The sequence below is a fragment of the Alosa alosa genome, chromosome 1 (genome assembly GCF_017589495.1).
Source record: "Alosa alosa isolate M-15738 ecotype Scorff River chromosome 1, AALO_Geno_1.1, whole genome shotgun sequence".
In the NCBI taxonomy this organism is placed as follows: domain Eukaryota; kingdom Metazoa; phylum Chordata; class Actinopteri; order Clupeiformes; family Clupeidae; genus Alosa; species Alosa alosa.
The window spans coordinates 36,665,851-36,683,902 of NC_063189.1; the positions used below are offsets into that span (position 1 = coordinate 36,665,851).

At 40.4% G+C, this 18,052-nt stretch overlaps 1 protein-coding gene across 2 annotated transcripts in view; it reads right to left on the reverse strand.

Annotated features, from left to right (window-relative positions):
- Positions 1-17,210, reverse strand: part of tapt1b (transmembrane anterior posterior transformation 1b) — a 28,624-nt gene extending 11,414 nt beyond the window's left edge. The window contains exons 1-7 of one of the 2 annotated variants that reach the window (XM_048237703.1): positions 16,986-17,210; positions 12,030-12,160; positions 5,667-5,785; positions 4,319-4,351; positions 2,268-2,430; positions 1,146-1,281; positions 632-729 (exon numbers count right to left, since the gene is read on the reverse strand). In XM_048237703.1, the coding sequence (XP_048093660.1) occupies positions 632-729; positions 1,146-1,281; positions 2,268-2,430; positions 4,319-4,351; positions 5,667-5,785; positions 12,030-12,160; positions 16,986-17,175 (870 nt within the window). In that variant the 5' untranslated portion in view covers positions 17,176-17,210. The remainder of the gene's footprint in view (positions 1-631; positions 730-1,145; positions 1,282-2,267; positions 2,431-4,318; positions 4,352-5,666; positions 5,786-12,029; positions 12,161-16,985) is intronic. The other variant, XM_048237710.1, reaches the window with a different exon arrangement.
- Between the last annotated feature and the right edge of the window lie 842 nt (positions 17,211-18,052).

Genomic DNA, 18,052 nt, shown 5'->3' on the forward strand with positions numbered 1-18,052 from the left:
AAGGAACCGTATGTAAGAAATGTAATTCAATTAATCATAAAATGGCCCTGATTTGTCACTAGACATTAGGAAATCATGCTAATTTCAAATACTTATATCACTGACAACAGTAGTCTGGCCAGGATATTGTCATTTAAAAAAGTGAAGTTGCAGCCCTCAACTAATGTTGATGTTTACATATTTGTGTTTTAGCCTGATCCACCACCCTCCACCTACCTAGTAATCACAAAGTCAGTAGTGTTTCGGCATCTGGGTTGCCAGCTCTGCTCTAGTTACCACATCTGCAGTGTACACCGCTCTACAGTATTTTGAAAGTGATTGTAGTACCAGTTTTGGCCAAAATCCTACATACGGTTCCTTTAAACAAAATGCTGTCTGTAGTACCAACACTGTTCAACACACTATATCTCTATCGATCACCAGCAAATGTGATGCACCCAAGCCATCAACTGTGATAAAATCAGCACTTAAGAGTGTTGAACACATTGATCTATAAATATAACATATGAAATTTGGTATTAGTGAAAATAACCTTGGTCCACTATTGAGTTTTATCATCAGTGAAGATAATGATAGTGTGTGTGTGTGTGTGTGTGTGTGTGTGTGTGTGTGTGTGTGTGTGTGCACTCACGTTGTTGGACATCATGATGGTGAGCAGGGACTTATTATGGGAGTTGAAGGCCACGTTGAGGGTGGTGGCCTGCACCATGATGAGGATGGCATGCAGGACTGAGGACACACGCTCAGGAAAAACAAACGATCCCAGATCACATTTAACACACATAAGCTGCTCTCAGAGGATCTGGAACCTCTACTTACATCCCTGCCATATCTGTACACCATATTAAAATATCTGGCCTCTGTTTCCTTTGCCAAATGTGAACTCATTTGCCATGTGTACACAAACTAAAATGCAGTATGAAAAAATCGCTTCTCACCATGGTCTTTCCAAAATCTAAAAGTTCTTTAGTTCTTATGAGCACTCCTCAGAGCTACCAATCCCCATGCATTAGAAGCCCTTAAAGATGATCTAAAAAGATGCCTCAATTAGTGATTTCAAGGGATTTACCAAGGACTTTTTATGCTGATATTGTATAGATACATATGAGCTGTGGGTATTTATCTTCTCTTTTAGATAAGGATACACACATAAAGTACAGCCATCAGGAAGTGAGGAATGACTCCAATATGTGCCCTCTTCCTCTCCTTGGGCTCCGTGGCCGTCCAGTACAGGGCATCTAGGATGTCCTGGCCAAAGGATGAGAACAAGCGGTCTGCCACCTGAGAGAGAGAGAGAGAGAGAGAGAGAGAGAGAGAGAGAGAGAGAGAGGAGACATTAGGTATAGTATCGAAAGACAATAAAGATGCAACAGAATCACAGAAATTGCTCTTAAAGATTAAAGATGCCCGGCCCCAGATATAGATATATTTCTCCGCTATTGGTCATAATGAACATATGTGCTGTTCACAATACTGCCACATGGTGTTGCTATTTCTATCTCTCCCTATTACCCTATGATTGGCCCCCCAAAACACTGAGAATTGGAACAATTAATCGATCAGTAACTTCTGCTGTTGCATATTTACCTCACATTTGAGTAATAAATCTGAAGACCAGATATTTGGATCAGCAGAATTAACAATTCGCTTTATTGATAAATAAATTTGAGTTGAACCGGTTGCAACTGAATCCGTGGAGAGTGACAACATCTTTCATACCTTTTAATTCTGGCACAGATATGAACTAATTTCATTTCCCAGAAACTATGCATCCCCCCCACCTACAGTACGAGTACAGCCTACAGTACCTGACCATTTCAGTATACACTACTCTTAAAACATATCTATCAGGATGTGAACTGCCTGTAGTCCGGCTCCACCCAGTGTTGGGTCACCCTGACCCAAAAGGCTCTGTTCCTCCTACAGGCCTATTCCCCTCACACTCTGGCTTTACGTTACCAGTTATTCTGAAGTCACACTTATGAAGAGTAATGGAACTTTAAATGAACTCGATATCATATTACATGATAACCACCGTGAATTATGAATTGATATGATGTATTGTAACCTTTTGATGACCACAGGATATATGCTATTAAACCATTTAATAATTCTCTTACACTTCAATGTACTTTCACATTACAGTATATCACATTACATTTGGCTGACGCATTGGTAACCAAAGCGACTTACAACACGATAGACAGTTTAAGCTTTTTAAAACCGAAGCACTTTGTTCAAAATGCTGCTTGTAATGCTGTGCGTACCTCCAGCATGTTGTAGATGATGTAGAGCTTGATGACCGACTGGCCCCGGATCATGTGGTACATCATGGAGTAGTCCACATAGTGCATCATGGAGTAGCACAGCACCATGATGACACCCTTCAGCACGTCACACACCTGGGCTGGCTGCAGGATACGGGATCCACTGTGTACACGCATGCAGACACACAGAGACAGATGTACACACACACACACACGCACACACGCACACACACACAGACACAGACACAGACACACACACACACACACACACACACACACACACACACACACACAGCTTGTACAAGTTAATTTGTGATCTGTTGAACATCACTATCTCTGTAGTTACACCCATACCAATTTTAAGAGCCATCTGTGTAACATCAAAATCAATTTGACAATTAAAGCATGGAGCTTCTCATTCAAAACTATTTAGACACAATGCCAATCTGTTAGTGCGCTAGCAGACTACAATGTCAGCTGCACTGTGAATATTAGCCAGATTAGTTTAAACACCATGCAAAACGCCTTTCAATGAGGAGCACCCATGGTGTGAGCACTTCATTATAGTTTAATTACTGTTGCAAGACAGATAACACAACTCTTTCAAACACTCATTAGCTGTAGTGAACCTTATGAGTGTTAATAGTTTTTAGTGTCCTCAAGGCTTCAAATCGGGCCTGGCTGTTTGTTTACAACAGAAGACTGCAGATCCAGAAAGGCATCATTAACATCAACACATCCACTCACACTTCCATTACATACTCTCTCACGCAATCCTGCTAAGAGCTTAGCTGCCAATCTGTCACTGGGAGCACAAATCAAATTGCTGAGCTGGGATCAGCTGTAACGTTTTTTGCCACCTGGGTGACCTTTGGTAGAGAGTGCAGCAGAAGCACACCACACATCAGGACAACAGCGCCATCTACTGGTGAATCTCCACACGTGGTCAGACAATGCAGAAACATACACTCACAATGACACAATGGTCAACTAGTGAATGACATGGGCACTATTTTCTATGTCTTATTGTGCATCTATGGCAATGCTTATGCTTGTGCTAATGTTTTGTCAATTATTTCAATTTTTTTAGTTTTTGTTTGTGTATTATTATTATATTTTGTCTAATATTTACTGCACATTGAGCTTGGGAAAATGCCATTTTGTTTTGCAGTGCACTGTTATTGAATGCCAATAACATTTACTTTGACAAAAGTGTCAGTCTCATTTCCAAATCCAATAGGGTCAGATGCCAGAGGAAATTCAGTTGTCGGAGGGAATTCGGTCTGGATTCGGTCCACTGAGAAGTCTCTATGCCCGAACCAGAGATGTTCTTTTAGGCGGACTTTATACCAGGATGAACAGATGAGCACCAGTTACGTAGTCATCCACCACAACCTGCGCTCACTTGAGCTGACCTCATTTACAATGAAAAGTCTGCCGCTAGAGAAGTGAGATTGGTCAAGGAGAAGGATGTTTTTGCTCTTCTCCCTGTGAAATTCACATATTCTCGTTGCTCTGCTTTGACAGGTCTACCCAATTGCATGCAGAGGCCTTTTTTTTTTCTGTATCGGTTGAAACACGCTCCATAATAAAGTTTGAATGGCATGATACTAGACTCGAATTCTTGAACCCGGGAAACACTGTGACTTTCACATAAGCATATGACAGCGTAAGGCGTGCCAAATCTTACAGCGTAAGAGTGCCAAACAGCTGCAATCAAAGGGTGGGTGAGTGAGTGTGTGTGTATATATGTATGTGCTGTGTGCTGTGTGTGTATGTGTGTGTGAGTGCCTGCCTTTGCAGTAGTGTGCTAATGCTACAGAGGGAGCTTCAGATCAAATATTTCTCTATGTTAGTATGAAGCTTCTGCTAGCCAAACAGCAGTGGTGTCTGCAGAACATCTGTGTGTGTGTGTGTGTGTGTGTGTGTGTTCGCAAATGGTTGGGGTGATGGCAGCCAATCCCAAGCGGAGTGGTTTGTGGGCCGAGTGTGAGCATTCGTTAATAGAAAGCGCTCGTTGGCGGAACAGCTTCTGAGCATGTTTACAGTACCTGCTTTTTCTGCAGTAGGGGCATATATTAGCCCTGCAGAGATACACACACGCACACACACAAACACACACACACATTGAAATGTAACCCAATTACTGGATCTTATCAGGGCCAAAAACAGAGCTTAGTAAGATTTGAGAGCAGAGGAGAGGCAGAGTTGGGTTAAGTCTACCGAGTCGTTTTAGACACCAATTCTGCTCCACATAGAGCCAGTAAAGCTCTTTCTATGTCTGTGTGCATTGATACATGCATATGTCTTGTATTGTGTGTGTGCTTGTGTGTTTGTGTATGTGTGTGGAGTGTGGTGTGTGTGTGTGTGTGGTGTGTGTGTGTGTGGTGTGTGTGGTGTGTGTGTGTGCATGCGTGTGTTTGTGTGTGTGAGTGTGTGTATTGATGCATGTAAGTATTTCTGTGTGTATTGATACATGCATATGTCTTGTATCGTGTGTGTGTGTTTATGTTTGTGTTTGTGTGTGGTGTGTTTGTGTGTGTGTGTGTGTGTAAGTATTTTTGTGTGCATTGATACATGCATATGTCTTGTCTTGTATCGTGTGTGTGTGTGTGTGTGTGTGTGTGTGTGTGTGTGTGTGTGTGTGTGTGTGTGTATATGTCTGGTGTGCACCCTGGTATATACATAAGTCTTGTTCTGTGTGTGTCTGCCTGTCTGCATATGTGTCTAGTGCAGGGGTCGGCAACCTTTTCTCTTAAAGGGGCCATTTTTTTACCAGAAATAAAAAAAAAAATGTATGGGGCCGCAAAGATATTGGAAGTTTGGAAGCATTTAAAAGAAATCAGTGTAAACATCTCTATCTTTGTTTGCCTCAGGAATATGGAACTCACCATACTCTGTATATATGCTGTATTGTACAGTATAATATTTCACTAACTGTTAATATGTTATGTTATGGGACAGCTTGAAGTTGAACAACTATATGAAATTGCTAGAGATATTTTATAACTTCCATTTTTAGAGAAAGCCAGGGAGCCACTAGAGAGGAACCGCATGTGGCCCTCGGGCAGCAGGTTGCCTACCCCTGGTCTAGTGTGTCTGTGTGTGTGTCCTAGCACATGAATAATGATCATGTCTCTCGCGTCCATGAGTCGGGTATAAGTGTAAGGGGTCCACGTGTGTGTGTGTGTATGTGTGTGTGTGTGTGTGTGTGTGTGTGTGTGTGGGGAGAGGTGGGCATAACTGTAACTGACACATATGCATGTGTGCGCGTGTACATGTCTGTGTGTGTGTGTGTGTGTGTGTGTGTGTGTGTGTGTGTGTGTGTGTGTGTGTGTGAGTTTGTGTGTGCGCGTGAGCGAGAGAGGAGTACGAGTGTGTGGGAGCACATGGTCTCACCTGAGCCCACAGCAGGGCAGTGTGAGCAGCCTGATGAGGGCCAGCAGCACTCTGAGAGGCAGCAAAGTGAACACGTACAAGAACGCATCCAGACACAGGAAGAAGCCAAACGTCATCAGCTGCACCGCCACACAGAGGGAGAGATGGGGGAGGGGGGGCAGAGGGAGAGACAGAAAGAGGAATAGAGAGAAAGGAAAGACAAAAGTTAAAATTTAAGTATTAATCTGTCAGAGAATCTCCTCACACTGTGCGCTATTTATTGAAATTCGAAGAATCAAGAAAATTCAACAAATTTCCCAAAGGTATTAACAACATCAGTGCCATTTCTACCCATGTTCACATAGGCAGGCCAAATTCCACATGCAACATAACACTACCATGCTACAGTGTTGCTTTGTGCTAACTCCCAGCCCTTAAGAAGCTTACCGGTATATCAACTAGCCCTCAGCCTGCTCCTACTCAACCAGTACCTTTGGAAAGATTCGTAGTAGAGAATCTCGCCCCATTCCTCCTGAGGCCAGTTTTCCCGGCCTGGATTCCCCCACTCTAGAGCTCTTTCAGTGGGGCCTGGGAGCTGTGGGACTGGGGGAGGATGGCTTTTCTTCATAGAGCTCCAGCAGGATGAGTGCTCCTCAGAGGAAATACCAGCTCACCCATGCATGACTCAGGCACTCAGCTCTAACCTGATTGGCTGGATGTGACCTCTGGTCCCTGACTTATGACCTCATCACCTCAGCAATCAATGAGCGTTTGCTTGTGACAATGGACAAACATCCATCTCAATTCGAAAAATGAAGAGAGATATATTTTTTGGTCTTTACAGTAGAAACTTTGAATTGATTTAACAAACCGGACCACCAAAATATGTGATTCCTTGTGTAAGAAATGAATCCTGCCGAAATGTATAGTGAGTGATATCATTTCTCCAACAAAGTTCTGATGTTCTGATGGCAGCCAGGTGAGGTGTGAAACACCAACGATCATAGAATAGGTTTTGGGGGTAAGCCACTGAAAACCATCCCAGCCAAAGGTATCATATACATAGGACAAAAGGCTATCTGGGTAGAAGCCAGATTAATTTGCACTGAGACCAGCATATAATGACTTGAGTTGGTAACTTTTAGGGAGTTCAGGCAGACAGAATGAAGGAGTTCACCCAGACAGGACGAAGGAGAGAGAACTCCAGAGAATATGCCGAGGACAGGCATAGGTTGAACCTTTGTGAACTCTTGTGAACTTTTCTACCATTTTACACTGGAATAAACCATTTTGCTGTATCAATCCAAAGAAGAGAAAACCTTTTCTATTTTTTTCTTACACTTGCATGGAAAGTAATGTAGATTGATGTGAAGCTCACTTGTTCGTTCACTTCATTATGATGCTATTTCAGAGTTTTCCACATTATAAAGTCTTAGGTGCAGCACCTAAGTGTTTTTGCAGAACCCCTATGCCAAATGAACATAAAAATATATGTAGGTGGTAGATCAGAATGAACATGCAAACCACAGTAAAAGTGGCCTATTTTGCACAGACATAAGAGTAAAGTAAGTAGTAGCTTGGGCTCAGCGAGGCTGGCAACAAGAATGACCTGTCAATCAATAAGAGTAGATAAGGGTTTGTGTGATTGCTGCATGATGGACGCATTCTCTGGCCCTGCTGACAGAATGTTTAAACATGCTCTTTGAAAAGGAAACTAAGCCCTCTGCAAACCTCAGGAAAACTCTGGATTTGCTTGTCTTTGTCTCCCTCTAGTGAATGAAAAACTACAGCACATGAAAGAGAAAACATGCATGTGTCATGCATAGACTAGAAAATTATCCATTCCAATGAGACATCCAGTAAATGTATTATACAGAGAAGGCATGGATAAGGTTGCATCTGAAGTGCCTCTGATCATGCAGCAATATAATAGGGGTTTCACAATTGGGTAGTTGACGTGACATGGCTTTTTCACCGTCACAAAAGATAAAAAATCATTTATATCACATTTTTATCATTTAAAATACTGTAAATGATTAAACATTTTCTTTTTTTACATGCATTTTTTGTTTTAATACCAGAGTTATTTTTTTATTTTTTTTACTTTGAGCCAAACCTCAAAATCTTCCTATGGTGTGACGGTAGACAACATCATTTCATAAATATCAACTTTTATAAATAAAGAAAATAATGTTTAAAAATGTTAATGAACACTCCTGGCATAATTGTGCAAGTGTCTATTTTACTAAGTGCCAATCATTTTTCCTATACATACATTTTTAAAATTGTAGGAATTTCATAAAGTTTGTCACAGAAAAAAATGTCCTTTGGCGTTATGCAATAACTTGATATTAAGTTCGGCAATATTATGGACAACTACATTTAGTTGAAAGACCCCATTCAAGGTCATGTGACTGAAGACTCCTATAAAGCCCATGAGCAGTGCACATTGTAAGTATTTCTCTCAGAATTGTTCAAATATTTAACTATGTTTTCAGACCACTGAAGTTGTTAAGTTTTTTTGTCCTTTGGTGTGACACCCCTAAATTTAATTTTTTTAATCTAAATTTGTATTTTTAACTGCAAGACTATGTAATATTATGCAAATGCATGATGCCAATTGCTAATGACAGTTCAGCTAGTATTAGCATGGTTATTAACTACCACAAAAGCTTAAATGTCCTTTTGGTGTGACAGGAAATAAATTTTGGTGTGACACTTTGACCTGTCACACCATAGGACAAAGATGTCACACGATAGGACAATACCTCCTTAAGAAGCTATTAAAACAAATGAATAAAGTTTGTTAACATACTTTTCATTCTTTTTTGACCAGTTTTGATGATTTTAAATTCAATAATGACTTAAATTAAAATGTTTATTGCTGTTTTTTGGAGACTACATAAAATGTTCTGAAGTGTTACTAAAACAACTATAACATAAAGTACATAAATATAAAACTCTTTTTTTAGAACAGAAAGAACTGAGAGAGAGATGAGTGCAAAAGAGAGTTCATAATTGAGTATACATTACATTAATTTCTCTGTTGATCCATTCATCTATATTCTATCATTATTTCTAACAAATATCATGAACAGAAGGCTCTCTGGGAATTGGATACATTCAACATTAAAGGTTGTATCAGCTGATGTCAGGCCCAAAAAGGCCCAAACATAAATGATCACATTCATCTAATCTTTCCTAACAATCCGCTAGCTGTCTGCCCCATAAGCAGGCCGTCAAAAAAATCGTGTCTCTGTAGGCAGCCTAGGCTCCGAGATCTGTACACAAAAACAATTGCTACCAACAAGGGTTGGCAACCCACTCAAATGCAAAATAGAGTGTTTCAACCAATAACCAACAAGATGCGACTTGAGGGGGGAGGGAGTAGCGAAGCTAGCTCTCTGTTTTGTTTGAACATCAACAGAAGTGACGATCCTCCCCACCGCTGATACAACCTTTAAAGCACTAGGAAGGAAGAAACAAACCTAATTGAGGAAGATTTGGAAGGAATCAAAAAAGAAGAAGGGCAAAGGAAAAGGCATTACTTGACATTCTTAACCACACCACAGTCTCCTGACAGTGTACTGGAGGAGCCAGTGGAACCTCCTGCAAGACCTTTGACCCAACCTCCCTCTGAACTTCCAGTGTTGCCACTAACGAATAGAATTTCATTGTAGATGACTGTGTAAAGTATGATTAAAAACTGCTCTTAGAATATATTTTAGATGGAATGGAGTACATGAATGTTATGCAATGTTTTTAAAATGGAAATTCCCTGTTGAGGATTATGGGCCCTATTTTGGCGTTTAGAAACAGATGGTCAGAGGCGCAAAGTTTCTAGACATTATAGCCAGTCTACAATCACTAATTTAATGGCTTGATTTTGTGATCAAACGATGGGCCTGGGCACAAAAGGGTTGTTCTTATGTTTCTCAATCTGTAATGGGTGTGTTTTGGGTGTAACATCCATTAAACCAATGAGAATGGTATGTATCATTTCCTTTAACAGCAAGCAGCGCAACTTCAAACAGCGATCGGTATTTTGATAGTCAGGGTGCATTTGAAGGTACACTGTAGCTGCTTGCACGCCGGTGACCATATGGAACAGGGATCCCACTAAACCTTGCTTTACTAAAACCTTATTTGTGACTAGCAGAGTATAGCCTATATGCATCTACTCACCTATTATTTGAACTATAGGTAAAGTAAAACTTCCCCATAGTCTCGTGAGTCAATGACAAAACAGTTCAACACCGTTGAGTACTTTCACTATGGACTGACAAGGGGTTACCATCGAAAACATAGCCTGAAAAAAAAGCAACACTTAACCCAATAATGTTTGAATGACTGAATAGAAAATCCTAAAGATATTTATTCTGCAGGAGTTGCTGCTTGCTGATCTTGTGACAGTATGTCTTCAGCTGTGCTTTATATCAGTTTTTCGCTATAGACCAGGTTTTTCTTGGTCAGTGGCGTAATGATTATTAGATGGTGTAAGATAGCCGATTTTGGATCATCGCCAGACCACACCTTATGTCGTTAATTGCCACACCCCTGGGTGCAAGGTTTAATAAAAGTGGAGCGCATGGCGAAAAATTCCTCTCTTTATTGAGTGTAAGATAAGAATAAGCCTTGCATCGCGCGTTGCGCCACCTTAGAATCTGTAGTAGTAGCGCAGGGTGCACCATAGGGCCCTTTATCTTCACTGTTACTGTTTAACTATTTAATTTTGCTGTTTGACAGTGTCAAAGTATTGTTTTGAAATTACATTTTATTGAATTTTTCAAAGATATTATGCATCAATGTTTCCTTATTGATGGATCTATAAGAATCAAAGTTACTTTTGGTGTGCTACGTGTTTTGCACAGTTTATACTTTTGAAAAATAAAAAAACAAATGTTCTCCTTTATCAATGTTACAATAAACACTTCATATATTCTGACTCTCTTTATGCAATGACTATCTTTGTCCTTTGGTGTGACGTTTTGTCCTATGGTGTGACAAACATAAAACAACAGAAAAATAATCTTAATTTCAAAATATCTTTTAGAAAAAGTCAGGTTTGGCATTAGGGGAGTTACAATAATATCTCCTCTTAGATAGCTACAATTTCAAACAGTTTTGTAGGGTTGGCGAAAAAGTTTTATTGACATTCATAGGAAAAAGTTCATCTATTCATGGTGAAAATGATTCTAATTAGCATTTTGATGTAAAATAAATATCACTTTAAGAAATTAATGTTTTAATAATGTGAACAATTCTGTCTGAGGTATTTTTTTATGTTATTTAATATAATTTCTTCGTACTTTTTTAAATGTCACACCATAGGACACATTTACAATGCAGTTGACTGAAAACGTGAAAATAATATGTTAAGTCATTGACAAAATGAGTGACCAGTACTATTTTCTGAAACTGCAGTTGTCATACTCCATAAATATATGTATTTTTTCTAAAAAAGTGATGTTTTCCAAAAAAAGTACTTTTTCTTGGCCATTTGTCAACTACCCAAATACAGATTTTTACTAGTTGACAATTTTTCTCCTAATAGTTATAGACTAGTCGACTAGTTCTACAGTGCTAGTGCTAACCTTATTGCTAGTGCTAGCTGTTGGCAATGGGTGTTTCACCTTTAGATGGTTATCCATAGCATACGTATTCTTAATGTACATTAGTACAGCTGTAAACAACTTATGTCACTGTGGAACAGGTCTCACTTTCGGTAAAGCTCTTCCACACATAGGATTGTCTAGTCTGTTTGGCCTTCAGCCATTTGGTCCACAACTAGTTGATTGCTGCCTACAGCAGCGATTTAGTGATTTTAGTTGTCAACTACTTAACTAGTTAATGAAACCCCAACAACAAGCACAGCCAGTCATACTTTTCATGTATTTATATAATTCCTCTCCTTTAACTAATAGAACCTAAACCTTTACATAAATAAAATGAATTGCAACAGTCAGGGCCCATATCATGAGAGCTGGTGAGAGATGACATATTGTAAGTACACTGTGCTCCTCAGGAACTGCATGTTCTTTCAATCCATTAGAGGCTGTTACATAGAGTGGACATGTAAAGTCAGTTTATGCATGTGGAACTGCAAGGAGTTCACACCATTTGATTTATGACTTGCCAATGTCAACACAGGAAGCTTGGCCTGGATTTCTATTGGTGGCCCTACTACACCGTTTGTTTATTGTTCATTAGTAAAAACATAACCTATTTCCAAGCTAAATTTCATTTGCATTTTCCCACCGTGGATCATTTAAGTATACTGTATTCTTGACTTGACCAAATAATGACAAGAGTTATGTCCAAATCTCCTTTGATCTGTGTGGATGTTGGCCCAGGCTGACCAGGAATGCGTAGCGTAGCACCAACCTTTTCCAGCTCTTTGGGGATGCGTAGGCAGGTGTAGACCCTCTCCCTGCGCTCTGTGTATTTGGCCTCATTGTGTTCCAGAAAGTAGCCTCTGGTCAGCTCAGCACTGATGAACCGCACCAGGGAAAGATCTGCATTTGAAACCAACAACAAGACTGTCAACAACCACAAACAAACAAACAAACAATGCATCATTGCAAGCACACAATGGGCTTTTCCACAGCTCCTATTCTATGCACATGCCATTTACTCTTTCTCTACCCGCCTCCCTCATACACACAACTCAGTTCTTTTTTTTTCTCTCTTATCTCTCTCTCTCTCTCTCTCTCTCTCACACACACACACACGTGTATAAGCGGAGCAGTTCCCACCCACCCTCCACCCACAAACACACACACACATACACACCCACATTCATCCAGCCATACACACAGGGGTATAGCATTCTGTACATTCTGGTCTTTTTTGCGGGACAGAATGATCTGTGCTGCAGGAGGCAAACGCGCTGAAAAGAGCAGGAGACTCCAGGCCCCCGGGCAGAGAACTCCTATGGATCTGTTTTTCATTGGGCAGGAGGACACACGCATCTGCTAGGGCTTTTTCGCCATGCGCTTCCCAAAACAGTGAGAGGAGAACTAGCCCGGTCTGTCCCTCACTGTTCTGCTTATCGCGCTTCCTCTATCCTCTTCCATTAAAAAAAAAAAGAGTAGTTTGGGACACAAACTTGGCCTCAGGGCGACAAACAAAAGCACATGGAGACCCCAGTGGTAGCACACATGTGCACACCATGCGGCCACACAGCCACAACAACTAACACTGTGTGAGAATCATAACATTGATTTTACACAATGACAATATTTATAAACACTATGGTGTGTGCTAATGGGGTAATCTGCTTTCATCATCTGAGCTGTTCCACTTCTGCCGATTACAGATGCACTGCTGCAGCACCATTGAGGCACACACACACACACACACACACACACACACACACACACACACACACACACACAGTTCTGAAGAGGGGAAGACTGGGGTCAGTCAGCTGCATCAAACAGAGGTCAGGAAGATAAGATATGTGTATGTTTCTTGAAAGCTCTTTGCTCTCGATGACATACTCAAGTCAGATCTGTGACAGAGACAAAGACACAAATATTTATGTCTTTGTCTCTGTCATTTGTTGTGGATGCTTTGCTTTTGTTGTGCTGTTCCCTCTGTTTTGTTCTTGTTTTTTTTTTTCTGTCAATGTAATGTCTGTCAATTATTGTCTATCAATGTAATGTTTTTTGTGTTTTGTTTCTGTTGGTGATTGTCTATTTTTGAAGGGCAAAATGTAAAAATGTTAAATAGTAGTGCAGTAGAAGAAGACCTGTCATAATGATTGGATTGTAAATGAAAGCACTACATTTAAATAAAGTAATAATAAAAAAAAAAGTCAGATCTGTGGACAGTCAGCACATATTTGCAGGAGACGGTTCTGCCAACCCTGTGCACACACTCAGCCTGAGAACTAGCAGGCACTGCTTGACTCTATTATGGTCCTAACCAGGAGATAAAAAAAGCTTTTGCTTTTAATGTGAACATCTTCATGCACTCAAGTCAACAACAATCCCCTAGGTGAAACAAAATCTTCCCAAGACAATTATAAGACCTACAATACCATTCACAAGACCATTTATAAGACCTTAATAAATTCCCAAGGCCATTTCCTTGATACGTAAATTCTCACTCGGTTTCACACTGATATCTACTGGTTTCATGCAACCTGTTATAGAAATAAAAACAAAATGTGTGCTGATGTAAACCAGGTTACCCCTGCTACTAGCCCTGCACCAGTTGTGGCATACTGACATTTGACATTTCAAAACTAATCCACAGTTTTAATGTTCATGAGTTCACATGACCTCATCACTATGCGACAGAGATCACAGCCCGGAGACAGCTGGCCTCCTTAAATATGTGGATTAGTTTTTGAAGTCGCAATGCTGTAACCCTTCATTCCTGACCTCTGGGCAACAGTTCACCTGCACTTTCAGGAGCAAGGTACTAGGCCTACCTTTTCCTTACTTAATTCTCACATGTTTTGCACACAAACTGAGGCTAATCATCTGGAAAACAGAATACAGTGTTTTACTACTATAAGAATGTAAACATGAATGTAGCATAAAGTGCTGAAACAAACATAAATTTGCACAAACGAAGGGTGCTAAATATTTTTCGTTATCAAATAAAAATATCTTTGGGCCATACAGCAAAATACTAAGCAAAACTTGCCGTAACAAGGTAGTAACCTATTACACTACTTAGCCTACATGTATGACACAATTCCTAGGAACAACACATAAACTTGTAGCAATATGCGACACTTCTTGTCAAGGCAACGCTTTATTCAGGCAAAAGCGGAGGACACCAACATCATTACAAAGAACACACAAGGGTAGACGCTAACACACGCTATGCACAAAGAGGGTAGTCACATTCACGCCGACACAAGGATAACACAGGAGCATGCAGACCCGTACACAACACACATAATCCCTAAGTAAGGTCTAAAACACAAACATTTAACCTACACAATTCCCCCAAATACCACCGCACAGCATTCTGGGTGTTGTCAGCAATCAGTCCAAAACACATCGACACATTTTCAGTTTCTTTCCTTTTGCTAATGAATCGTTTTCGAGTAGGCTAACCAATAGTTTACAGGCAGAGTTTGGTTGATCACATAGTGTCCTCTGTAGCAGGCGGCTTTGGACATGTAGCGTGTAGACCCTACAGTGAACTGGAGCAATAGATGGGGTAAAGGCTGCAATCTGTTCTCTCATCCAATGACATTTGAGTTTGGAGAGAATGAACAGCACTGCTTTGGCATTAAGAATAGTGCAAAACCAATCTGCTACTCTAAACAACAGATGATTTATCAACCAATATAATAAACTACAATGAAAAAAGGTTGTAGCCTGTTACTTTAAATTAAATACACAAAACACATCAGGCATGAAAAAATGAATAAGCTAACTGGTAACATTTTGGCTTCCTGGCAATTTTGGCCAGCAATAGGCTAAATGCATCGTTAGAATTCCACATCAAGTGTTTACAGTCAATCTGACAAGCAGGAACAAATAGAGGACATATGCCTAACACCGAGGCCATTGAGTGGCGTGCGTTTCGTCCGTTCATTGCCAAATTGGAATGCTTAAACAGATGCTATGCAACATACCATGACATTTTTCATGATATAAGGTCATGTGGAAGACAGATAAACACAACTAGCAGTCTAGGCTATGCACTACATGTAGGCTATGTACTAGGCTATGCAATAGGTCATGCACTGGGATATGCACTAGGCTATGCAATAGGTCATGCACTGGGATATGCACTAGGTTATGCACTATACGCAGTTCTGTGCAAGTTCTGCACCATGCAGTTCTGTGCATGCTGAGGTCCTGTGAAAGTTAATTACAACATGCCATTATTTGATTACTGTATCAGCCAAAGGCATGAGTTGCCATGCTAGCAAATCTATATCAATGGCAATGTTGTTTGTTGTCTTTTTTCCAGTAGATTTGTCAGTAGTGATATTTCTACATTTTGACCAAACACTCCCTACTGCTGCATTAAATCCCACATCGAAGTTATATCAATGTCTGCTTCATACACTCTCATGGCTCTGAAACGAGTTCTGTACTCTACAGAATGGTTACAAGCGCGTCCTTGGGTGAACCTTTAACCAGGTGAGTGTCAACCACACACAGCAGAACTCTGCCACTCCTCTTTCCTGTTACAACCACTCAGTAACCTACATAATAATCCTAGGAAATGACTTCACAAGGGAAAGGGCAATAATTGACAGACTGCATGACAAGGTGTCAAATAGAAGCTGCCTCCAGACTACAGACCCACTGTAAAGGGAACTTCATTTTGTTCCTTCAATTGATCCTCAGTGGTGTAAAATTACACAATAGCACGATGTTGGTGCTCATTCATTTCAGCAACACTGCCGTAGTGTTCACCTTTCCAGAGAACATCACAAATGATAAAGTCACTGCAAAGTTTATTGTGACAGACTACCCATATGTTTTAGCATCATATGAGGGGGGGGGAATCTAGTAGTGGGTCTAATAGGCTGGCTTGGACTCGATGCGTTACCTCAAATGACCCTGCGATAGGCTACTTGTTCTGTCGCTCGCTCGTCAACGGTAGCTAATGTTGGCTGACATACATTTATAGGTTATGCTTTCAAGGAAAAGTTAGAGCCTGTTGTTAACCTGTTTGCTACAACAGCTTGATTAAATACAGCATAAACTAAAAAAAGGAACCAGAAAGAAATACACTCCGAATATCGTTATCATGTTCAGAGTCGACGTAATATTGGGGTAAAATCATAACAAAGTTTCTAAAGGTATGTGCAGAGGATAAGCAAATTACATTAAAATCGTGCTAGCAGCTAATGTTGTTATTTCTGGAGGCAGACGATTACATGAACAGCTGTCTGACTTTCTCACATCCACGTAAGCCAGACATGTTGACATCCACAGCTGGATGAAAGTTCATTAATGACGCACTATCATTACTGATCTAGTTATTCAGAACACAGTTTACAGCTACCTTAAAACCTTAATTGGCGTGTAAACTAGCCATATTCGACGTCATTTATTTGTGGTTATGGTTAAGCTAGTTATGCTAGCTAGTAGCTTAATAACAAATACACTGGTCTACTTTAACGTTCGATCCTGTTATGCAATCTGCCACATGATTATTTGAGGCTAACTTACCTGAGGGAAAACACTGAAATAGATCATGCATGACATTTAAGTAGCCAGTTTGTTATTTCAGGCTAGCATAGAATATTTGCTAGCAACTATGTTGTGACAGCTCAGTGTGAGGGGTCTAGCTAGCTTCTAGCTGTGATAGCGATAGCTAGCTGGCGTTTTGGTGGACGCAGATTGCCCTCACCAGAGAGATTACGCTTCTTGTCCTTCTTATTGGCGTTTCTTTCATAAAATCCCAGGGTCTCTGTCACTTCGGAGGGGCCACCACTCTTTTCGGACCGGTTGGTGTTGTTAAAGGCCCTTTTCTCCCTCTCCTTATCCTCATTCTCGGTTTCTTTTTCCTCCCCAACGCCAGCCGCTACCGAGTCCGCCATCTTCACTCGTTCGCACCGAAATCAGCCGACAGACACAACATACCGAAACGTCACTGGGAACCTCAGCAGCAGGACTACATTTACCACAATGCAAAGCCCATAGGTGCGTCCTACTTTTGTTACATCATAAAATAACGTTATGCGATTTAAATTCAGAGAAAATGCTGGTAAAGTAGGCTATGTTGTGGTTTTATGTTTTGATGGCATTTTTCTTGATTTTTTTTTTTTTTTTGTGGGGAACCTTGTAACAAACACACACATTGACTACGCGTAGTCAATGTGTGTGTGCGTAGTCAATGTGTCATATGGCCTTGAGTAACTTAGGCCTACTCAGTCTCTGCTAAAAGATGTCAGGAAACCAAGAGACTATGAAATCCACAAGAAGTTTCATGATTGGGAAAAATATGAATTAGTTCCTCCATTCACAGCTCACAACTTGATCCAACCTTGTTCTCTTTAGAGTTATCAGACAGAGAGAGAGAGAGAGAGAGAAAAGAAAGAAAGAAAGAGAGGGAGAGAGAGACTATTAATTATTTGAGTTGTATTCAATACACCCACTGCTTAGTTTAGATTTAAACACATGGATAACTGATGTGACATTATTACGTTATATTTTATTTTAGAATGGGTACCCTACCTTTCTTACTAGCTACTATTGAGCAATGTCAAAAGGTTTTGAGGCTAACTGAAATATAGGCCTACTGCCTATTTTCCTTCAGAGGCAACCAGCGGTAATACAGAATATTTTTCACTAGAGGGCAGCCTGCTACAATACATGATGTGAGTGGAAAAAAAATGCTTTCAAAAGAAACTCATAGGGTAGGGTTTGTCACCAGTGAGGCTCTTCTAAACAGTCAAAGCTCAAAAGTCCGAATGA